Source organism: Lactuca serriola, chromosome 3, assembly GCF_051521515.1.
Source record: "Lactuca serriola cultivar US96UC23 chromosome 3, Lser_US96UC23_V15, whole genome shotgun sequence".
Classification (NCBI taxonomy): Eukaryota; Viridiplantae; Streptophyta; class Magnoliopsida; order Asterales; family Asteraceae; genus Lactuca; species Lactuca serriola.
The window spans coordinates 203,353,442-203,378,856 of record NC_136410.1 but is presented as its reverse complement, the minus strand read 5'-3'; the positions used below and the strand labels follow the sequence as shown (position 1 = coordinate 203,378,856).

General features: G+C 37.1%; 1 protein-coding gene across 4 annotated transcripts; it reads left to right on the top strand.

Annotated features, from left to right (window-relative positions):
- Positions 1-325: 325 nt before the first annotated feature.
- Positions 326-18,491, top strand: LOC145093521 (uncharacterized). Of its 4 annotated transcripts, none has more exons than XM_079031666.1 (8): positions 326-644; positions 1,170-1,302; positions 1,520-1,767; positions 2,884-3,000; positions 3,101-3,257; positions 16,204-16,343; positions 16,649-16,684; positions 17,626-18,491. In XM_079031666.1, exons 2-8 carry the CDS (start codon positions 1,227-1,229, stop codon positions 18,277-18,279), a joined length of 1,428 nt encoding a protein of 475 aa, XP_078887792.1. In that variant the 5' UTR covers positions 326-644; positions 1,170-1,226; the 3' UTR covers positions 18,280-18,491. The 4 variants fall into 4 exon arrangements, with proteins under 4 accessions (XP_078887792.1, XP_078887793.1, XP_078887790.1 ...); XM_079031667.1 differs by having other exon boundaries at positions 1,166-1,302; positions 3,107-3,257; XM_079031664.1 differs by having other exon boundaries at positions 1,166-1,302.
- The last annotated feature ends 6,924 nt before the right edge of the window (positions 18,492-25,415 follow it).

The window sequence follows — 25,415 nt, the reverse complement described above, 5'->3', positions numbered from 1 at the left end:
GATGTCGCCGGAGGTAAGGAATACCGGAAATGTCGACGAAGGTGGAAGTCGAACCCCCAAAAACAGGTTTTACCTACTATTATAGGTACTAATTGTATGTTTTAAACAAAAAAACAAATTTAATGATTAACAGTGCACTGGAAAAAATTAAATAACAAAATATGTATAAAAAATATAGTTAGTTGCCCCTCTCAAATCATTATCCTTATATTTTAACCATACAGAGTTGAGTTAAACCCATAATTACTTGGCCGTCTATATTAACCCAATATTTTCAACGGGCAAGTCCAATGGGCTATGTTTTCACCGAACGGCGTCGTTACGTTGTTTTTCTCGATTAATAACATTAGAGACCACCGTCCACCACCATGTCCCTCCTCTGGCCACTGTCCACCGTAACGTATGTCGAAACTTCTCCAGTTGTCAGTCTTATAGAAGTCTCTCCCAAACACGCAGAGGAAGTTCAGACCATAAAACTTTCTGTTCATCGTTATCTCACTTCAACTTACCCAATTTCGTTCAACGGTTTCCAAACGCAACCTTTCCTTTCAAAGCCCTAAATGTTCCCTCCAGTTTCTTGCCTTCTTCCTTATCGGACGTATTCGACGCTCGTTCATCATCAGACCTGTTTTCCCTTTAATTAGGTTGGTCTTTAATCTTTTTCATGTTGGCATTTTCAAGCTCTAAAATTAAGTTGCTGTTGTTGTGTTGTCGATTGCCACTCTTCAGTTAGGGGTTTGCCATGGTGCGCAGTAACAATTTGGGCAAAAAGTTTGATAAATTTTGTTTGTTTGACGATTTCGACAGTTAATGGAAACTTGTGAATGATTGCCATATTTGTTCAAACTAAACTAATTTTGCAAATCTGTCGTGTTTATAACTTTATACGATACGCAATTGACGTTTCTGTAACGGAAAATCACATGCTTCAATCTTTTATCGTGAAATCGTTTTTGGTTAGAGACACAAGTTCAGATTATTAGGGTTTTCCCTTCACTTATTCTCTTTAAAGTTTAAATCAACTTAATTACTTTCATCTGTTTGTACCTTACAATAAGAAACAAGCAATCAAAAATGACCCATGTTCAATATCTGATATCTGTCTATTTCAGTGGTTATTCATTCAGATTACAAGAATAAATCTAAGATTGTTTTTGTTGTGAAGGTAGATTGTCTTTCAGAAGTTTTCTTATTATCATTAGCTGGAAAGAGCTCTGTTAGAAATAATGGGAAGTACATTTAATCCACAAATATTGATGGAGAAGCTGACTAAGCTCAATAGTTCACAGCAGAGCATTGAGAGTATCCTACTTAAATGTATTTGCACAAATATATTTGTCTTAATATTCATAATTGTTATATAATTTTTTTAGTTACCTGGTGGAGTTTTTTTTAGTGGGAATTAATAGTTGCTCGATGGGGGCCTAGGGTACCAAACATTACCTTTTGTTGATCAACGAGGATAGAATTGGAAAAGAATGAAATTGTGATGTTTTCCTTAATAATGAATGACATATAGCTTTGTCACATTGGTGTATATTTCACATGAACAAGGCAAAACAAGTTGTTGAAACATGGGAAAAACAATTCCGATGTTCCCCACGTGATCAACGCTTAGCTTTTCTTTATCTTGCAAATGATATACTGCAAAATAGTAGGCGAAAGGGTTCCGAGTTTGTTGGAGAGTTCTGGAAAGTTCTTCCGGATGCACTTCATGATGTCATGGATAACACCGATGATTCTGGAAAAAATGCGGCTTTACGCCTGGTATGTTGCTTTTATTTTATGCTCATGTTTCACAAACTTTAAATGCCTTTTTTTTTTACTTAATTGGCTTAATGGTTTAAGCAAGCACTTAATATGGAGTGGAGAGCCATATATGGTTGTTTCTTTTTTACTTAATTTGGACAAAATGACTTAATGGGTTAAGCCAAAAAATTCGGCTTAAAGATACTTACCCTTTAGCCCTTTATGTATTTGCGATTAGTTCTTTTTTCCTCCCAACTCCTATCATGTCCCCCATTAGTGGTTTTAAGAATGCTAATTTTTGAACTGTTTTCTTGTACATTTTTGAATAAAAAAAACAGTATTAATCATATACTCATATTTTTACAATTGTATATGATTAATACTGTCTTTTTTTTTTCAAATATGTAAAAGAAAACAGTTTAAAAATTAGCATTCTTAAAGTCACGAGGGGGGAACATGATAGGAGCTGGGAGGAAAAAAGAACTAAGAGGAAATTGTATTGATAAATTAAATAATAAGATTATAAAGTATTTAACTAACTAATAAGATGATAAAAATGTGATTTTTTTTTTTTTTTTTTTTTTTTATAAAATATTCAACTTTGAATTACATAATTTTCAACAAGTAAAAAAGTTATTGTCGGTAATTAGTTTTAAAACTGAAGTCATTTATGATCAAAGCTAATTCAAAACCTTCTTAACTCAACATATTAGATAGAGTTGAAACTTTTGCTCAATTAAAACAATTCTTAACTATTATGTTCATTTGAAAATATCATTAATGTTATGATTAAATCTCGGGTTCAATTTGAGTTACTAATCATATTTTGATTGATTATAAGTACATTTGCATTATAATTTATAGAAAATAATATGCAACTCCTAATAGTTACCCAAAACAATCATTTGTATACGGAAGGGTAAAATGGTCATTTACCAAGATTCAGATAGTTCTTTCGGTCTAAAAATGAAATAGTCTATATGTATACATCACTTCATCCACGCATACAACATTACCAATTCAACCACTTTATCCATACAGGACTTAATAAAAATAAGAATCAAGCCCTAAAATTGATATTTCTTTTTATATTTTCTATTTTCTATTTTCATATTCTCATTTGCCTTCAAGCAGATCAAAATTTGGGAAGAAAGAAAAGTTTTTGGGTCGCAGGGGCAAATTCTGAAAGAACTTGTTGGAAGGCATGTAGAAAGTAGTAACAGAAATGAGAAGCACTCGGGGTTAAAATTGGTATTTTGCATGTTCCTCTCTTCCTCTGTGTTTCTGTATAAATATTTTGTTCTTTTTTATGTTTGAGGATAAGATTTCTTGTTTATTCGTATGTGGTCAGCAACAGTCTGCTGGAAATGCATTGGATAAGATAGTGTCAGGGTATCAAATCATTTATGGAGGTCAACTTGATGAAGATGCTATGATTAGCAAATGCAAAAATACTATCACCTGCATTGAGAAAGTGGAGCAAGGAATTGGTCATGATGTTACATCTGGTATGTTCTTGCATATGTTATATATATATATATATATATATATATATATATATATATATATATATATATATATATATATATATATATATATATATATATAAGCATTGCTGAACTACTAATTTGAAACTAAAAGATAAAAGCTCCCAAAATGATAACAAAAGACCGTATAAATAGTCTTTTTTTTTCAACAACCTAATGTAAAAGATAACCCTAATTTAAAATTAAATTAAAGATAACTACTAATTTGAAAAAACGATAAAATGATAAATTGTTAATAAATAATTATTAATTTTGTTGCTTCCAACTCTGTACACTCGCCCAAGTTGTGGACGTATCAATAGGCATAGGTGTGGATAAACATAGAGTTTATAACTACAGCTCTGTAAATGCAACTTTTCACCTAAGCAAATCTGAAATGAATTTGATACATGTAAAATATAACCAGATGACCTCATATGGAAGTGATAAGAGAGATGTTAAGCTTTGAAATAGTGAAATAAGGAAATGTAATACACAATGCAAGATGAAAGATGAAATCAAGAGGAATGATTGTATTTGATTTAATCAATCCGAAGATTGCCCAGGGAATGGTCCCTCTCTCACTGAATTACAGCAAAAATAACATGATGACATCAAGAAATTATCCCTCCTCTATTTATTTCTATCTGCTGGGATAACTAACTTCTTAGCCACTTTCCTCTTTTGCCCTCCTCCGCTTTCTAGAATATATACCAATAGTGGTTTTTGTGTGTCATCTCTTGTGGTCCCCTTATACGTATTTGTATCAGGAAGCATTCCCCATGATTTATTAAATACTCTCATGTATCCAAACATCTTTTGGTTTTAAAGTCAAGTCATGATTTATAACCAGATGGTTATATGGAAGCATTCCCATAAGTTATTCTTTAGTTCATCTCTTAAGTCCAAACTTAAGGTTGATTAAAACAACAAATGGTTTCTAAAATTGTGAAGTACGCAAAAACCAAGACTCTCTCTCTCTCTCTCTCTCTCTCTCTCTCTCTCTCTTTATCAAATATACATGATGTTTGATACTAATCTTAGGGGCATTTGATATCCGTTTGACTTGGTCCGGTAAAACATTTGACCTACCTAGTCACAAACGTCTGATATGTTCGGTGCACTCAGATGGAAACCCGAGTCTCAGAAAAGCCCCCAATGTACAAGTAAAGAATCTTCTGGTCGTCAATAAACAATGGATGAAAACGACATGAAAAAGAAGTTCCGTCAAAACACATTAGATGAATACTTGAGAGAAGTTGGGTAGGAATTATCAAAGTTGCAAAGTCGTTAATGGAAAGAAATAATATTAAGAGTGAGATGATCGCATGTGTGGAGAAGTTGGAAAAAATGGTGTGGGGAATTTGATCCAAAATATGAAACAACTCTTTTGCTATTCGGTGAAAGTGTCGATATTCGAAAAGTTTGGTTACAATTTGTGCCGCCGTGTTGTGAGTTGTGGGTAAGAAATGTGAGAAGAAAGTTTGGAGCATTCAGAATGCTTTTGGATCTTTTTGCATGACTTTGATTTACTTTTATATTAGTTTTGTATGACGGTCACAATCTATTTTGGATGACTTTTAAATCCATAATATTCAAAAGTAATCGAAAAGTAACCATAACATACCATATAAATCCTTAACATAACATTTAAGTCATCTACAAAAAATCCTAGAAGTCAGAACAAATGTCATCTAAAATTCAACCAAATTTAACTTAAAAGTAAACAAAACGTCATCCAAAAAGATCTTGAAAGTCATACAAAAGTCATCTAAAAGTAAACCTAAATTGTAACGATCAAAATTTCAAAACAATTTAAAACTTTTCAAAAACCACTTTTTTTAATAACGTTGTTACAAAAAGGTTTTCAATACATTATTAAACAGAGTATTTTCCCAGGTTCATATCATAAAACATCAACGCGAGGAACGGTACGATCACGCCTTTGCCTTGCCACAGACTCCTGAGAACCTGAAAACATAAAACCACAACTGTAAGCCCGAAAGCTTAGTGAGATACCCCCAAAATACCAACCACATATACGCCCTTCCAGGCCACGACCTTCCGGTCCATAACATAGTGCCTTCCGGCCCATAACATATTGCCTTTCGGCCCACAGCATAAAAAGCATACATATCATAACAAAACATAGAACGACCCTGCATACCGGGTCACACCCCAGGCCTAGCAATCATGCACATAACACATAATCATATAACAGTTCACAGTCAACAATCGATCAACAGACCACATAACATAGCATTACTCTATTCAAGATACCGGCCTAGCCGGTCACTAGCATAACATCACCCTACGAATCAGTCAACATACTAAATGCACACATATGCCTTTCCAGGCCATGACCTTCCGGTCCACATAGCAATGCCTTCCGGCCTGCAACATATAACGCCTTCCGGCCCATATCATAACAACTGACAACTACCCGGACTTCTATCCGATAAAAAGGTTGGCCTTGGTGCCATAAACCCTAGCGATATAGTGAGGATAACTTACCTCGAAACTGCCGACTGAACAGATAGCTCAAGCTGCTCCGATCACTGATACGATCTCCACCTCTGGACAGCCACCAATGCACTGAACCCAAACAATAAACAACAATTACCAAAATACCCATGGAACCACTGATCAATCCTTGGTCAAAGGCAAGGTCAAAGTCAACCCGACCCTACTCGCCGAGTCAACCCTATGACTCGTCGAGTCCCCATACTCAGAACTTCATTCAATCCGCGATCTAACTCGCCGAGTCACCCCGAGACTCGCCGAGTTCAACAACTCTGAGTCCACTCGCCCTCAACTCACCGATTCTCTAAGATTCCCTTTCTGCACGTCGAGTATCCCCCTTGACTCGGCGAGTTCCTCCTGGAAGAATCGCGGGGCCACCCCGACTCAACTCGCCGAGTCTGAAGAACAACTCGGCGAGTCCCAATTAATCTTCAAGCTACTCGCCGAGTCTGTTCATCGGACTCGGCGAGTCCATGCCATGCAACCGCTCAAACTGTTTTCTAAGGTCAGATCTGCTCCGACAATTCATAGGTCTGGCCTTCCTAGACTGGTTCATCACGTAAAGTCCTCATTTCGGTGCTCATAATACACTCCATGACTCATAATTTACATTTTGACCTAAGGCATAAGGATTCCAATCCAAAACCTCCATTGATTCCCGAAAAGCTCAGGCATGGGACATTCTGGACTTCCAAAGGTCCCAATAAAAGGTTCCAATCGCTTGGGGGACTAAGGAGACACTCAATCTAGCCACAAAAGGGTTCAATAAACCCTAAATCCATATACACATCAACATAGAAGGGATCAACTCGAAATATTACCTGAATAACGTTGCTCTGTGTCCCCAACTCTCAGAATATGGCTTCTCCTGTTGTTCCCTTAACCAAGCCTCCTCCTTTTTGCAAAATAACACTTCCAAGATCAATAATGGCCTTCTACCTTGCTCCAGATGCTCTCAATCGAATTAGGGTTTCTCTCAAAGGACTAGGGTGAACAATGACGGCCATAAGGCCCTTTATATATGTCCCAACCCTGAACGGTTAAGGTTTTCGCTAAACAGCGCAGACTCGCCGAGTCCATACCCGGACTCGTCGAGTCCAGTCGCGAACCCGTGATCAGATCTGCGATCCTACTCGGCGAGTCTGAGCTCCAACTCGCCGAGTCCCCTCTTAAAACACCCAAAATCATAAATATAACAATACCTGGAATTCCGGGCTGTTACATAAATTCATGTAAAAAAAGATCCAAAAGCAATCCGAATGATCCAAACCTCTTTCCCGCATTTCTTACCTACGACTCGCAACACGTCGGCTCAATGCGTAATCAAACTTTTCTAATATCAACATTTCTACTGAATAGCAAAACAAGTCGTTTCGTCTTTTGGATAAGATTCTCCCTAGCTCCATTTTTTCCACCTTCTCCATACACATGACCATATCATTGTCGATAATTTTTTTTCCACCAACGAATTTACAATTTTGATAATTTCCTTCTGAATTTCCCTTAAGTCTTCATTTAATGTGTTTCCACAAACTTCTTTGCCATTTCATGTTCCTCTCTTGTTTTTTGACCGACCATATAATTCTTCACTTGCATATGGAGGCTTAGTTGACGCTTGGGTTTCCATCGAGTGCACTGAACATTATCTAAATCATGTGTAGTAAATTCTTTGGCTTGATAAGGGAGTGTAGAAGATGACACCCAATTGTGAACGCCAAGTTGAGGTTGTCCCATCAAACAAATGGGTACAAAGGCCAGAGCAAGGCATGAACACATTTCTTGATTTGTCTACAAACTTGTTCAACTGTTTGAAAATTATAAATATTATAAAATTACAAAAACAAAATAATCATATTAAAAAAAATGAATACCTTTGCCTTTGAATTCCGTTCTTCAACACTCATAGAAAGTGTTTGTTGTATGATTATAAAGATTTCCGGTTTTGTTTTTCAATTTCAACCAAAAAAACGTGCTTTTGTAACAGGTTAAATGTTTTACTTACTGATTTACATGTTTTTATGAGCATTTTCTCCATTTTACACATTTGACCCTTTCCTTTCACTTCACTTCAAACTTCCCATACACAATTAATATCAATATACAATATCTTATCTTAGAATCTTAACACTTATCATGCAATGCATATTGATGTGCACAAAAGTACCCACTAATTTTAATATTTATAACATAACAAACTTAGACTAACTATGCACTTATAGGCAGTGTACCTAGTCAGATTACGGTATAGCTTAGGTAAGTCGGGTGTCGAACACAGGGAACGGTGGTGAATTAATTTAAAATATTTGATTATAAGTTACAGATCACACGAAAAGATTAAAGAAGTAGTTTAATCAATCTCAAATTAACAACTCTTAATAAAATAACAGGAAAACAAATCTCTTCAGGTACTTTGGTTTAGATGAATTACACCTTAAAAACATAGACAATTCCATACACAAATTCATTTATTCATGTTCACCGATTCCTAAAATGATTAGATTCGCGTTCACTATAACTAATCCTTTAGCAAATAGGTCAATTCAAACAGTGGTCAGTTGGTTAAACTAACATGCTTCCTAGTGTTCAGTTCGTATCAAGCAAGACTTGTAAATATAGTTAATCAAATTGGCCCTTCAATTAACCTCTTGTTGATGGTCATCAGACAAGGCTCACACATTAACTTACTTATTCCCAAGTTAATCCTAGTTTCACATTCGTTATTCCTAGACATATAATCTTGATGGTCATCAAAATCATAAAACACAAGCAATCAAGCAGATGTTCATACAACTCACTTCACTTAATTAACAGCAAATAATTATCATTAATACGTAAGGGTCTTTTAACAAGCTTGGCAAGATAAATTAAACATAAACAAACAATTCAATATAGCAATTAGTCTAATAATCAAAGTTTCATTCAATCATAAACGCAAAGTAAAAGGTTTTTACACACAAATCAGAAACTAAATACAGAATAGTATCACAATGGAATGCTAAACATAGTCACGTTAACAACCCATATGATTACCGACATGTATCCGATCTCCACTCCCGTTAGCTTAACGGCCTTTCGGCCGCCTTCTAGACCCTCAAATCGGCTTAACAGAAGTTTAATATCGACTAAGTTAGGTTGGAGGTCGAACCCCCCCTTCTGGTTAGCTGATAATCGACTTTTATAACCCTTGTAACCGACTTACGTACGCTGGGTGTAAGTCGGATTACGCTGGGCGTAATGAAGATTTATACGCGATTGGAGTTATCCGATGCCAGCCTTTATGTGGGGCGTATGCAAGAATTACGTTGGGCGTAACTCTAATTTAGCCTTTACGCTTGGCGTACAAGTAAATTACGCGGGGCGTAATGAAGATTTATACGCGATTGGAGTTATCCGATGCCAACCTTTACGCGGGGCGTATGCAAGAATTACGCTGGGCGTAACTCTAATTTAGCCTTTACGCTTGGCGTACAAGTAAATTACACGGGGCGTAAATGGCTCCTCATCATTTTTCCTTCTTTTATCTTCTAAGCCCGATTTCCGCCTCAGTCTTTTCTTTTGTGCTTTATCGTTAACGAATAGCTGCAAAACATAATTTAAAACATTATGAGTACTTTTTAGTTCTAAAAGAGAATAATAAAGGCCAAAATATTAAGATATAATGTATAAAAATATATATAAAAATACGCATATCAAAATACCAACACTAAGCCTTTGATTGCCCCTAAGCAAATTTGCTTTTATTTTACCAATATCGTACTAAACAATCCATTTAAAACTCAGCCATTATGTCAAGACCGCAACGCATGCATTTTTGTCTAAAATTTTCCTAAAATACCCCCCCATACTTTAAATACTCAACAATCTTCATAAACACTCGCCCACTTTTTTCGAACAATGCTCATTTTATGCAACCCTCCGAACCCATCCGCAGAAAACCTCCTTATCCTCAAGGTATTTTTAGTTGAGCAACCTAAGCATACATAATCTAGAATTACAATTCATGATACCACTATGGAGCTTCTTGAATTCTTCACTTCCTTGATAATTTGATCTTTTATTTCTTTGAATTCACCACCTTATTTGATTTGATTTCTGGTATCTTCAATTTTTTTGAATTCTTGGAATTTTGATCTTAATCTCACTTTATTCGCTCCAAAATTCTTACAACTTTTCTTGTAATTCTCTCTCTCTCTCTCTCTCTTTTTTTTATTTATTTATTTATTTATTTATTTATATAAACATGTATCTCACTTTTTTCACTCAAAACCTACATGCTTAAGTAGAGGCGCTCAACCTCAACCTTTATTGGTTAATGATAATAATTTTCCTGGATACATTTCAGGTTTAGACTGCTAAAACATATTGCATCCCTCAAACTAAGCGGGTTTGTGTTTTTGTTCCATGATTTCACTAAAATAAAGGAGGCCACAAATGCACTATAACGTGTATTGGCTCAACTAAACATTTGAGTTCTCATCGGATCATCTCATACTATATTAGCAACATTTTAAATTATTACTAGATTTTCTAAATTAAACTATTATTTCAAGTTTATAAAATTTTAAATTGTCCTAAATCTAGCAATTTCCAAGCTATTATTATTTTTTTTTTTTACTATTACCGACCCCCTACCCCACACTTATTTCATACAATGTCCTCATTGTATGCTAAAACGAATTAAGAACATAAAAAGAGAGAAAAAGGAACACTGCCCTGGGGTAGTTGTGGCGAGATCGAATGGGGCTGCTACAAGTTGCTCCAAATATTGCTGAAAGACTGAAAACTGGAACTGCTGCTTCTGAATTTGCCGAAAAATAAAATCAAGACCGCCGACTTCAAAAATGTGGTGCACAATATTGCAAATAAAATGCAATGTAATAACCATGACGTGGGAAAGTGTCGACCACGTCGTCTCGTCAAGAATGACATCCTCTATACGCGACGAAAAATCCCCCACAACATAAGAAAGTGTCAACCATGTCATGGCAGCTGGGATGATATTTCTTCCTCACGTCGAAATAAAACTTTATGGTGTGGGAACAGCTCATCCAAACCATAGGAATCAAAATATCATAAAAATACCAATCTTCGAAATAATCGCTCACGAAATCAATATGCACCCCACACTTATGACAAATTGTGGTCTTGACTACAATCTTCAAACTCTCATACGACTCACTCTAGCAACAGTCGGACCTAACAGCTGAACTTACTGTCAGCTTTCTAAGGGCGAAAAGTCTGCAGAGATCTAAACAACCAAAGAGCATCAACATGGAAAACAAAAGTAAAATAAACAGCCTAAATTAAACTTAATTACATACCAAATAAAAATACTAATACTAAGTAATAACAAAATAAAATAAACAAAAAATAACAAGAAGGATAACTAAATCACTCATCATCTTCATCATCATGCTGCTGTGTCCTAGAAGTACCGGCTCCATCATGTCGTGACTGGAATGGTGGAGGGAAAGGAACCGAGTACTGAAACCCCTGGTGGGCAAAGAATGCGGTCAACGCATCCCCATACCACTGTTGCTACCTGTCCACATGTGCAACATACTCACCAAGGTTCTGAACCCTCATGTCAAGACGGTTGATGCCCTGAGCTAGGTAGCGCATATCAATTTCCGGCTCAGGTCCTTGCTGCGCTCCTTGAGGAGTAGGTCTACGCTGCTGGACCCGTCTCGGTTGTGGCTCGACGACACCCTCCTCGTCTGCCATGTCATCTGGTCGTACCCGCAAGACACCATCTCCGCCCCGCTCAAGTACATGCATCGACTAACAACTGAAGGCTCATCGGCCTCATATCATGGAACACCATCGATCTCGTGATCTCACGCGTCAACAACTGATATGATCGAGCTAATCGCGTGATAAAATGCCCCCCCACAAATCGGACTATCCTCCCGAAGTCCCGTGGCCCTCCGTCCTAAATATGCGGCTAAAGCAACTAGAAGGTTCAGATGCCTCCCTGGAGTAACAAGCGCCCACAGGAAATACAAGTCTTTCAAAGGCACTCTCTCACCGTTCTTATGATGCGTGAGAGACATGGAAATGAAATGGTGCAGCAGTCTGTATGTAGTAGACCGAATCATCCTCTCCCGTGCGGTAGATGGCGTATAAACTCCTCCTGTAATCTCGGCCCAAAAAGTGTTTTCGTTATAGTCATCGGGCCGGTCCGTGAGACAATCAGCAAGGAATGCTGGGAAGTGGACACTTCTCGTCTCATCTACTGTATATATCCCCACTCGAGTCGCGAGCTCTATCACACTGCATTCCTGGCTCACACCCCCAGTCTAAACGCAAAGGCTGTCCTATCATCGGGTGCCTTCCTAGGGTCATAGGAAACTGTAGCGTAAAACTCTAGCAAAAATTCCCGATAAACAGGCTCCTGGATCCTGAACAATCGTGCCCATCCCTGACATACGAACAAATGCACTCCACTCGCGTCCGAGTGCGTGTATTGCAAAAAATCCTGGATCAATGCAGCAAGTCCAATCCGGGTCGCCAATTCCCAGTCGAATGATGGTGCTATATCGATCTCCTTGGTGAGAAGCAAGCTCAAATTGCTGACATATTGTGCCCGGGTTGCATCGTTTAAAGTTTGTGGAAATTGTAAGAACCGGTGATCAATCACGTCCTCGGGTGGGTTGGTCCTTTGAGTTCTCCGGACCATAATTTGCATAAATAGACACCAACACAAAACCAAACAACATATAACAGCATTAACAATTTTTTAAACCAAAATAATGGTCTTGGACTTGGTCTTTACGCTGGGCGTACATCCAGCATACGCTGGGTGTACGTCCAAGTTTCACTAATCTGTGTAGGTGTCCCCTGATTATTTTAAGGCCATATACAGTCAATATTGTTCACACGAGAATCATGAAGGGTAGTCAAAATATGGCCAAACTACTTAGGCATACATGATTAACAAACGACACCAAATCGAACATACAAACTCGTGGTCCAAGGCAGTAGAGAAAAAAAACGGGACCACTCTTTGACTTATGAATCAATCCCCTGTTCGTTCCTTGTCTATCCAAGATTAGCAAACACTTAACAGGGAAAACTTCATAGGGGCAGTCAAGAATCGAAGTTAATAGGGGTTATGCTTGGCGTCCGTCCCCGAGCTCAAATCGATGGGTCTATCACGGGATTAAGGACAAATTAAGTCCTAGGGTTTAGTCCATTGGGAAATCGGTCTATTGAAGCCCTAATCAAAATATACAATTGTGAAATCGGCCCCAATTCAAGAATTGTATAAACCCTAGATTTCGAACAAAGGCAATATGCAACCTTTAGACTGGGGGTGTGAGCCAGGAATGCAGTGTGATAGAGCTCGCGACTCGAGTCGGGATATATATACATTAGATGAGACGAGGAGTGTCCACTTCCCAGCATTCCTTGCTGATTGTCTCACGGACCGGCCCGATGACTATAACGAAAACACTTTTTAGGCCGAGATTACAGGAGTTTGTACGTCATCTACCGCAAGGGGGAGGATGATTCGGTCTACTACATACAGACTACTGCACCGTTTGATTTCCATGTCTCACGCATCATAAGAACGGTGAGAGAGTGCCTTCGACAGACTTGTATTTCCTATGGGCGTTTGTTACTCCAGGGAGGCACCTGAACCTTCTAGTTGCTTTAGCCGCATATTTAGGACGGAGGGCCACGGGACTTCGGGAGGATAGTCCGATTTGTGGCGGGCATTTTATCACGCGATTAGCTCGATCATATCAGTTGTTGACGCGTGAGATCACGAGATCGATGGTATTCCATGATATGAGGCCGATGTAGCCTTCAGTTGTTAGAGTCGATGCGTGTACTTGAGCGGGGCGGATATGGTGTCTTGCGGGTACGACCAGATGACATGGCAGATGAGGAGGGTGCCGTTGAGCCACAGTCGAGACGGGTCTAGCAGCGTAGACCTGCTCCTCAGGGAGCGCAGCAGGGACCTGAGCCGGAAATTGATATGCACTACTTAGCTCAGGGCATCGACCGTCTTGACATGAGGGTTCAGAACCTTGGTGAGTATGTTGCACATGTGGACAGGCATTCTTTGTCCACCAGGGGTTTCAGTACTCGGTTTCTTTCCCTCCGCCATTCCAGTCACGACATGATGGAGCCGGTACTTCTGGAACATAGCAGCATGATGATGAAGATGATGAGTGATTTAGTTATCATTTTTGTTATTTTTTGTTTATTTTATTTTGTGATTGCTTAGTATTAGTATTTTTATTTGGTATGTAATTAAGTTTAATTTAGGCTGTTTATTTTACTTTTGTTTTCCATGTTGATGCTCTTTGGTTGTTTAGATCTCTGCAGACTTTTCGCCCTTAGAAAGCTGGCAGTAAGTTCAGCTGCTAGGTCCGACTGTTGCTAGAGAAAGCCGTATGAGAGTTCGAAGATTGTAGTCAAGACCCACAATTTGTCATAAGTGTGGGGTGCATATTGATTTCGTGAGCGATTATTTCGAAGATTGGTATTTTTACGATATTTTGATTACTATGGTTTGGATGAGCTGTTCCCACACCATAGAGTTTTATTTCGACGTGAGGAAGAAATATCATCCCAGCTGCCATGACATGGTTGACACTTTCCTATGTTGTGGGGGATTTTTTGTCGCGTATAGAGGATGTCATTCTTGACGAGACGACGTGGTCGACACTTTCCCACGTCATGGTTATTACATTGCATTTTATTTGCAATATTGTGCACCACATTTTTGAAGTCGGCGGTCTTGATTTTATTTTTCGGCAAATTCAGAAGCAGCTGTTCCAGTTTTCAGTCTTTCAGCAATATTTGGAGCAACTTGTAGCAGCCCCATTCGATCTCGCCACAACTACCCTAGGGGAGTGTTCCTTTTTCTCTCTTTTTATGTTCTTAATTCGTTTTAGCATACAATGAGGACATTGTATGAAATAAGTGTGGGGTAGGGGGTCGGTAATAGTAAAAAAAATAATAATAATAGCTTGGAAATTGCTAGATTTAGGACAATTTAAAATTTTATAAACTTGAAATAATAGTTTAATTTAGAAAATCTAGTAATAATTTAAAATGTTGCTAATATAGTATGAGATGATCCGATGAGAACTCAAATGTTTAGTTGAGCCAATACACGTTATAGTGCATTTGTGGCCTCCTTTATTTTAGTGAAATCATGGAACAAAAACACAAACCCGCTTAGTTTGAGGGATGCAATATGTTTAGCAGTCTAAACCTGAAATGTATCCAGGAAAATTATTATCATTAACCAATAAAGGTTGAGGTTGAACGCCTCTACTTAAGCATGTAGGTTTTGAGTGAAAAAAGTGAGATACATGTTTAAAAAAAAAAAAGAGAGAGAGAATTACAAGAAAAATTGTAAGAATTTTGGAGCGAATAAAGTGAGATTAAGATCAAAATTCCAAAAATTCAAAATAGTTGAAAATACCATAAATCAAATCAAATAAGGTGATGAATTCAAAGAAATAAAAGATCAAATTATCAAGGAAGTGAAGAATTCAAGAAGCTCCATAGTGGTATCATAAATTGTAATTCTAGATTATGTATGTTTAGGTTGCTCAACTAAAAATACCTTGAGGATAAGGAAGTTTTTTGCGGATGGATTCGGAGGGTTGCATAAAATGAGCATTGTTCGAAAGAAGTGGGCGAGTGTTTATGAAGATTGTGAGTATTTAAAGTATGGAGGGGTACTTTAGAAAAATTTTAGACACAAATTCATGCGTTGCGGTCTTGACATAATGGTTGAGTTTTTAATGGATTGTTTAGTGTGATATTGGTGAAATAATAAAAATAAATTTGCTTGAGGGCAAGCAAAGGCTAAGTGTGGGGAGCTTAACGGCCTTTCGGCCGCCTTCTAGACCCTCAAACTGGCTTAACAGAAGTTTAATATCGACTAAGTTAGGTTGGAAGTCGAATCCCCCCTTCTGGTTAGCTGATAATCGACTCTTATAACCCTTGTAACCGACTTACGTACGCTGGGCGTAAGTCGGATTACGCTGGGCGTAATGAAAATTTATACGCGATTGGAGTTATCCGATGCCAGCCTTTACGCGGGGCGTACGCAAGAATTACGCTAGGCATAACTCTAATTTAGCCTTTACGCTTGGCGTACAAGTAAATTACGCGGGACGTAAATGGCTCCTCATCGTTTTTCCTTTCTTTTATCTTCTAAGCCCGATTTCCGCCTCAGTCTTTTCTTTTGTGCTTTATCGAGAATAATAAAGGCCAAAATATTAAAATATAATGTATAAATATATATATAAAAATACGCATATCACATATCAAACACCTCCTGATTTACATGTTTTTACACGTTTTCTCCATGTTATGTTGTATTGATTTTTCTGTATTTTTTTTTCTGCCCCCTTTCCTAATGGGAAAAAATCAGCACAAGTTAATGGTTTGGGTGTTGTGGAAGTGCTCAAGGGGCATCATGCTACATTGAGAGATTGCATTGAGCAGCTATCATCTGTAGAATCATCTAGAATTAATCTTGTTTCTTATCTGCGCGAGGCTCTTCAGGAGCAGGTATATATGTATCCAAAATCTCTCTTCCTTTTGAATGTTTATAAGGGCTAAAATGCAAACAATAGAACTTTCATTTGTTTCCAACACAACATTGTTTTTTCAGTTCTTTTCTTATTAAGACATCGTGCTTTGAACAATCAAACCAAATTACCCAATTTTAGAAATGAAATGCCATGGATTTTTCAAAGTAGAATGCTGTAATATTCAAATATCTGAAAGTACATTGCTTTTTCTTGCACTTTACCCTTTTTTATAGAGTTTATGGTGTTTCTGAGAGAGGAATGCTGTGGTTTTCTTGTTCTCAGGAAATGAAGCTGGATCAAGTCCGAAATGAACTCAAGGTACAATCTATATATATTTGAATGCAAATTGGTCTTTAATTAGTGACTATTGGTGCTTTCTTCTAATCATAATCAAATCCCAAAAGCTTTTTGACGCCTTCATGAAGATCAAACATACATGATATTTACCAAAATTTGTAGAAACCGAAACTTCTAGTTAATTGATTTGGTCCCCATGCTCAAGAAAGGAAGCTGTTTGCAATTTTGGTTCTTATTTTATGGTTTATAATACTGTTGATTTCATCTTCTTCCTCAACGAAATCTAAATTAAAATCAAAATTCAACCACCAAAATTGCAAAAAGACCACATTTTAGACCTAAACCAAAAAAAAAAAGAGAAAAAGCTCGGACAAAGTTTGTAACTTAGTCAATGATTTATTAGAATAATATTACATAAATGGTCCCTGTAGTATCACTATGGATATCATCCCAAAAAAGTTTCAGACAAAATTGCAAAGATGGTTCCTGTGGGTTATCATTTTCTCTGGGTAAATAAATTAAAACTGATAAAAGAAAATTGAAAAATAATAATATAAAGGGCAGATTAGTCATTTTAAGTTTGACAGGGACCAAGTATGCAATAAAAACCTGCGAAAGGACCATATCTGCAATTTTAATATGGTTTGAACTTTATCTTTGACAAACCACAGGGACCATTTTTGCAAATTTGTCAATATTATTGCATGACTGGTTCTTGAAAATATATTTTTGCATGTTTTTTGTCCTTGTCTGTAACTTATCTGTCCTGTGGTTCAGCCCATGTAAATGACAAGGGTAAATTTGTCTTTTTACACACACATAACGGATGGACCTTTAAGTTGGACACTCGATGAGGTTGAGGACAATATCGATAGTTTCTACTATTTTCATGAATTTCATTAATTTCTTTAATTTCTTTTTATTATAATTTAAGTAAGTTCACCCTATTTTCATGTTTTCAGGCTGCACATACACAATCCGAAAAAACCGATAATTTCTGCCGCCAGTTAATGAATCCCAGTGCCACCAAATTACTCCCGGAGCAGACCATAACCACCACCACCGCCACTACCAAACCCCACAATTACATTCCCGGAACCGGAGAACAGTCTGCAGCGGTAATGTACACACACCAAGTTCCGATCACTGAGGAGGAAATCACCAAATCTGCCGCCGCCGAAGTGGCGGCAAAGCTCACCGCCTCCACATCATCCGCTGAGATGCTCTCTTACGTCCTCTCTTCCTTAGCATCCGAGGGCGTTATCGTAAATTCCACTACAGAATCCTCCTCAAACAACCACCCTCCCGAAAAACGAGCCAAAATCGAGACAACCGATCACCACTACCAACCACCGCCACCATCATCTCCGCCACCTCCGCTACCTATGCCGCCAATGCAAGCTTACCCACTGCCACCGTTCATGGTGGCGGTACCGTATAACTATAACCAGCAAGCACCACCGCCTTTGCCGGGGTATCCCACCGTTGGGCCGCTAATCAACAGTGGTTCTTCATACACACCGGCGGTGGTGCCGCCACCACCTGGCGGTTACCATAATTATCAAATGGAAGGTGGGTACACTAGCCAACCGATGGCACCGATGTCTAGACAATAGAATTTACTCGGCGTATGTAATTGTAGTGTGATGTTTCATAGGACACATGTAAACGTGTTGGATAGTGGTTGGAGAATTTGTTACATTAGAAGGTTGATTTTCGCACATTGTTTGTGTGTATAAATGTTGTATACTTGTAAGTTGCAACTTGTAAGGATAGTTTTTGCTACTAGAAGAAAATATCCAACTTATTAATTTATATTTACTTAAAATTACTTATTTTCTAAATTAACTAGTGTAAAGTAGTTCTAATGTGGATTTTTTTAAATTGATATAAGGTTCTTGACGACATGACATGTTGGACAAAATCTATTTTGCAGAAGTTAAATATAAAAAAAGTACAAATAAAGTATTGAATTAAAAGTTGTGAAAAGTGAGCATGGTGTGTAGAACTTTTTACCCGTGACATGAGCACAGCCAAAATACAACCAAAAGACAAAGAAAGAGGAATTAACGATGCTTTTTGACCACAGCCGCCCGAAGACATTGCTTTTTACGACTACAGTCTATTGTACTCTCAAAAACCAAAAGAAAAAAAAAAAAATAACAAAGTATATTTTGATCATAAAATAGAAATAGATTGGATTAAAATGGTTTTTGTATGAGTAAAAACATTTTAGATGTATTATGCATGTGGATATACCTTGGGTAACTTTCAACTTAGGGATAGTAAACCTTACCAACATGTTTATAAGTTAGTTATCAGACCCACAAACCATAAATGACCTTAACGATGATGATGTTATGTGTTCTACTTATTAAATGAACTAAAAATAACTCAAATCAATGATCATAAACATGTTTTTATAAAAAATCATAAATGATTATATGGGTCTAATTATGATTCCTTTTGGAATATGATAAGAGCTTTAGCATATTGGATATGAACTCCTATAGTCTTGCAAAATGTAAAGCATGAAGTTTCCCCATTCAAGCGAGATTAACAAAAGAGATGCACACAAACGTTGAAGTGAAGGTTTAATCTAATGTCTTGAATGCAGGTTTTTGGCCCGAGATGACTGAAGCAACACATGTTAGTTTATCATGTATCAGGTTGGTTGGTCATGAGTGTCTCCTGTTGGTGATTTTAGTGTCACAATTTCATTTTATGGTACTGGAGCTAATATGTGAGCTAAAGGGCTTCATAATTTGTATTCTAATATATGTACGGAGTTTGTGCGAAGTGCACGCATGTGTAAGATCGAACTAGAAGCCGACTCGTCGATATGTCGGGGGTCCGGGGGGAACGCCCCTGGGTCTGGGGTTTCCAAAGGGGCGGTGCCCTTTTGGCGGGGTCTAGGGGCAGCGCCCCTAGCGGGGTCCAAAGGGCAAAGCCTCTGGCAGGGGTGATTATGTTAAAACTGACAAAATTCGTCAGTTTTGGAAACCCTAAATCCTCATTAAAATCTGGATTACCCTGACTTGCTTGCAAAGCAACTGATAACAACTCAACCCTAATGAAATCCTAATCTTGTTTATTATATATAAACGACTCTTCCTTTTAGAAGAGACACACGAAATTGAGCTCTGGTTTTTCTTCAAACACTTACAGAATCTTTTTAGCAATTTGGCTTATGATTTCTGTGCCTAGAATCGTAAGTGTCCTCTTAGATTATCCTAGGTTGAATTTTTTGTAACCCATACATAAGGTGGAAAACCGGCCGCGAAAACCTGAGTTTCTTCGAAAAGAAGCGAAAACCGGCCTGACTGGTGTTCACGGCCGTGAACCCGATCACGGTTGTAAACCCGTTCACGGCTGGTGGACCCCACCATTAACCATGAACCCAACCTATATATATATGTGCTCCTACCCCTCATTTACACTTTTCTGGCAGAAAACTCACTCATTCTTTCTCTAATCTCCCAACCGCAAACACAAAAATACCCCATTTTTCTTCCAAAAATAATCAAAAATCACCTTTGGGTGCTGTTGTGGAGCCTCTAAAACGCGTTTTTCATCAAATCAAGTGTTGTTGTTCTTGAGTTCACGGCCGCGAACCCTTCAAATCTTCAAGGGCCGAAATCAGTTCACGATCGTGAACCCTTCAAACCTTCATATTTGCTTCAAGAACACTGATCACGACTGTAAACCATTCAAGGGGCTGTTCACGGCCGCAAACCTTCCCAATTCATGAACTTGGCTAAAAACCCGCTTTTTTTCGATTCAATCGAGTACCGGTAACATTACTAACCCAAAAGCAAGTGTTTTTCCAACACTATAATTAATGGTTTCGCTAATAAAATGCATATATGTATTTAAATTTTATTAGGATCCCGTTAAGTGCCACGTACATCAACCTGAGGATCTTCATTTCCAATCTTGTTGTCCGACACTTTCACACAACTATCAGTGAGTTCATACCCCTATGCTTTTACTATTTTTTTTTAACGTTTTTAGGGGGGGGGGGGGAGGAATACGAGCCAAACACAAATGATTTTGTGAACTTATACAAAAAATTGTCAACATGTTTACAACTTATGCAATCTATACAACCAAACAATTTTCACATTTTATAAAATATTTAGATATTTTATCCCTTTTGTAACATGCTGGACATAAGAGACGTTTTCAACCTATAATCATAATTACGTAGTTTTCAGATCAATACACGGACCAACTACATAACATACATGCAAACTATAATAGGTATAGTTTGGGATTTCAATACACAGTTTTACAAATTCAGAGCTTATACATTAACAACCATATAAACTATGACATACTTAGTTTATGATTTACATTGCTACTTTCGGATTTCAAGAGTACAACATTAGATAATTATTTTAGTATAATTATTATTGCTCTACAAGGTATACAAACGGATTCAAATACAAGAGAACAATACAGAACCACACGTAAACAAGTTAATACATGGTTATGAGACACTACTTTAATTGTTCCATTCGGGGTGCTGGCTAAATCCCATCATAGTATAACCAGAGTCTCCTGGAGGGAGAGCGTGAGATTTGTAAATAGATCTATTCGGGAATGACTATCCCGCACCTGAACTGCTAACTACAGTTAGGCAGACATGCCTGGGGTGACAAATGTCATAATGTCTGATGCCTGAAGAACGTCGTAAGGGTCACTAGGTCATATCAAGCATGGTTATACGACTCACACTAGTATAAACTAACCTTTTTTTACGTAATTTCATTCTTCATTAGTTTTATTTTAATTAATAGAACTACTTTACATTACACTGGAGGATTCCAGGGGATACAATTCATAGTTTTATTTTAAGTAATGAAACTACTATATATACTGGTGGTGACTAGGGTTTTCAAACATAACATTTTATACAATAATGGTGATATCCAGGGTTTTCATAAAAAAGTTTTCATCCAAAACAACGATATACAATACAACGGGTGGTAACCAAGCATATGAACTAGTGCATTATACACTACTACAGAACACAATAACAAATTTATATGTTAGAAAATGTTGGATTTTCTTGGGAAGCATACAAACATTTTTACAGATTCAATGATAGGTTTTCACTACAAGAACATTTTTTTATGGACTCACCAGCTTATTGCTGACACTCTTTCAAAATCGCTTGTATTCTCAGGAAATCAGTAGACAAGTACCCCCACAGGCTTTTGAGAAGACGGAGCATATAGAGTCATGTATTTTATATTTTATTATACTTTTGATGTATACAAAATATGTAACAAACAAATGTATATACCTATATTTCAATGTAATGGTTGTGTTTACTTTGATTACTATGATGCAATTGTTGTGATACTGTACATGACGTCCTCCACCCTCGAACGTTTCAGCCGTTTTGGTTTGGGGGTGTAACACCTTGTGTGTCAAGGAGTTATGGGACACCCTTGAATTACAATATATCAACAAGGATGCTTCTAGCAAGAAGTTTATGGTTAGTGACTTTAACAATTATAAGATGGACAATTCAAGATCTGTTACTGAATAATACAATGAACTCCTTGGCATATACGGTCAGTTTAAACTGCACCATATGAATATGGATGAATCCATTGCTGTGTCAACCATCATTGACAAACTGCCTCCATCCCGGAAAGACTTCAAACATAACTTGAAACATCAAAAGGAGGAACTGTCTTTGGTTCAACTTGATAGTCACATTCGTATTGAAGAATCTCTTCGTGCGAAGGAAAGTGACAAATCTGAAAAACCCAAAGGAAAAGTTGAATCTGGACAACCCTCGGTTCATATGGTTGAAAACAAACCAAGGAATCAGAAACACAAAGGACATGGCAAACGCAAGCAAGAACATGTCCCAAGCAACTCCAAAAAAAGAGATAGTATCTGGTTTGTTGAAGGTGCAATCAAGTTGGGCATTGCAAGAGTGATTGTCGTGTGAATTTAGGCAACAATGGTGCTGGAAACAGTGGAGCTAATGCGAAAGTGAACGGGTCTTCGGCCCAAGTTAAAGGAGGTCAGTTTTTGACTAACTTTGATAATTCTAATTAGAATTATATTTATTATGTTTCATTCATTCCTGAATCATTCTATGTACATGATGATGATGTTGCTTGGTGGATCGACTTCGGGGTAACGAACCATGTATGCAAGGATAAACGAATATTTGAAACATTAACTTCACTTGAAGATGGGTCGGTGCTGAAAATGGGAGACAATTCCTTTATTCCTATTGTGGTTTTGGTGTCGTGTCTCTTGAATTTACTTTTGGAAAAGACAATTAGGTTAATTGATGTTTTGTTTGTTCCCAAGATTCGCAAGAATCTTGTTAGTTCTAGTTGTTTGAATTATGATGGTTTTAAACAAGTTATTGAGTCGAATAAGTATATATTATGTAAGGGTGGAATGTTTGTTGGCTTTGGATATTTAAATAATAGAATGTTTCGTTTGAATATTGTTGACAAATTAATACCTGTTCAAAATTCTGCATTTGTAACTTCTGCTTCTAATGTTGATAAATCTATGCTTTGGCATGTAAGATTAGGTCATGTCAACTTTAGAAGGATGCATGAGATGTCAAAAGATGGATTAATTCCAGCATTTGATACGACATCTGATAAATGTAAAACATGCATGCTTACAAAAGTGACAAAACAGCCGTTTCCTCGTGATACTAGAAATTCAGCTGTTTTGGAACTTCTACACAGTGACTGTGTGATTTTCACTCCACTCCTTCTTTGGTAAATAAAAATTATGTAGTCACTTGTATTGATGAATGTACTCGGTTTTGCTATGTGTATTTGTTACATTTTAAGGATGAAGCCTTAGATAAATTCAAAATATACAAAACCGAGGTGGAATTGCAATTGGGTATTCCGGTTAAATGTCTTAGGACTGATAGGGGATGTGAATATATGGATCCCACATACTTCCATCAGTGGGTATCATTCATGAGACCACGACACCTTACACACCCCAACAGAATGGTATTATTGAACGCAAAAATCGAGTTTTAAAGGAAATGGTAAACTCGATGTTGTCATATGTCACACCCCAAAACCAAGAACGGCGGAAACGTTCTGGGGTGGAGGACGTCATGTAAAGTATCACAACACAGTAAATGTAAATAAGCAAACAACATCATCCATTGCATTAAATATATAATTTTAATACAAGCGTGTTCTGTACAGTTTTAGACACCAAAAATATAAGGTAAATCAAAATAATAATATGATGAGTCTTGAATGCGCTCCATCCTCTCAAAAGCTGGCATCGGTACCTGTCTACTGATGACCTGAGAATACAAGTTATTTTGAAAGAGTTTATCAGCATTAAGCTGGTGAGTTCATAAGTATTTTAGTGTCTGTGTTTGTTATCAAAAACGTTTGAACGTGTCTCAAGTATAAGTTTGTAAAACGTATGTAAGTGTTTGTAAAAGTTTGAATCTCTCAGAAAATCCTATATTTTCTATTAAAGTAGCCTTCTACCAAGGCTTAACTGTTTTGTATGTTCGTTTGTTGTAAAGGTGTGTAATTTCCCAAGTGCAACTATCTTTTAACAAAATATAGTTTGTACATTAAAGTTCAAGTGAGGTTATCACTAAAAATATGTAATGGGTAAATCATTGTAGTACTGTAGCTTAGTTTTATAGTAACTACTGTTGTACTAACTACCTTAAACTGGATTTATATTAAGGTAAAATGTGATAATTGCACCATGCTATCGACTGGTAACAACGACATACGAATGGTCGTAATTACGGAATGACGTTTGGCACCCGCAGACCTGCAGGTCCGGCTGTAGCTAGCAGCAAGGTGTAGGATAGTCAATCCAGTATAGATCTATACGCAAACTCACGCTCTCCCTCCAAGAGAATTCTGGCTACAACTCGGGCCATGACATTTAAGGCATGCTCCGATACAGTGGATCACAATTGTTAACGTATTAATGTAAGGGTAATGTTTCTCGTTCTAGTATAGTTGTATATGTTCTCTTCCTAGTATAGTTGTATATGGAACTCATGAATGAACTAACTCATTGATCTAGCAATTGTAATAGTATGATCCTGTGTTACCCCGATGGTAACTTACTAATGGTGTGACTAGTACATATGAATATGGAAGTACTTTTATGTCTATATATGTATATTTGATATATAATTAATATTGAAACGACCTTCAGATGGTCACCCGAAATCCCACCAGACCACATCCAAATCGAGAAAAAGGAAATAGGGCGGATGGCCTTCCTAATCCCTTTAAACATTATTTATACATCTATACATATATGGGCATGCAATTTATAATATAAAAGCATAAATAAGTTTTTATAAGACATTTGAAACATAAGTATTATTTTAAGAAAAGATCGACTTGATGTCAATCTATAAAACAATTTGAAGGCATAGGTTTGATAAAACAATTTAAGTATAAGGAACATTTGTTTGAATCACAGTTGTAATTAAGTTTGAAAAGTAAAAGGGTTTGTAAAACATTTTGAAGTAAAACAGTTTGATAGACAGTTTGAACAGTGATAAAATCACTGGTTTCCCTAGTTATTAATCACATGTGATTAATGCAATCACATGTGATTGAAACAATAACTATAAGTATTTAACTTGTATCCCCCCATAAGTATTTAAAACATTTAAAATCATTTCAAAGGTTGATTAAAGGGGTATGAACTCACTTGATTGAAGTGGTTGATTTGAAATAGTCTAGAG

Excerpts from the sequence above, each read along its gene's own strand:
- LOC145093521 (XM_079031666.1), top strand. The coding sequence starts at position 1,227 with ATGGGAAGTACATTTAATCCACAAATATTGATGGAGAAGCTGACTAAG. Across the intron at positions 3,001-3,100 it reads AGCACTCGGGGTTAAAATTG|CAACAGTCTGCTGGAAATGC; the intron begins GTATTTTGCATG and ends GTATGTGGTCAG. Across the intron at positions 3,258-16,203 it reads TGGTCATGATGTTACATCTG|CACAAGTTAATGGTTTGGGT; the intron begins GTATGTTCTTGC and ends GGAAAAAATCAG.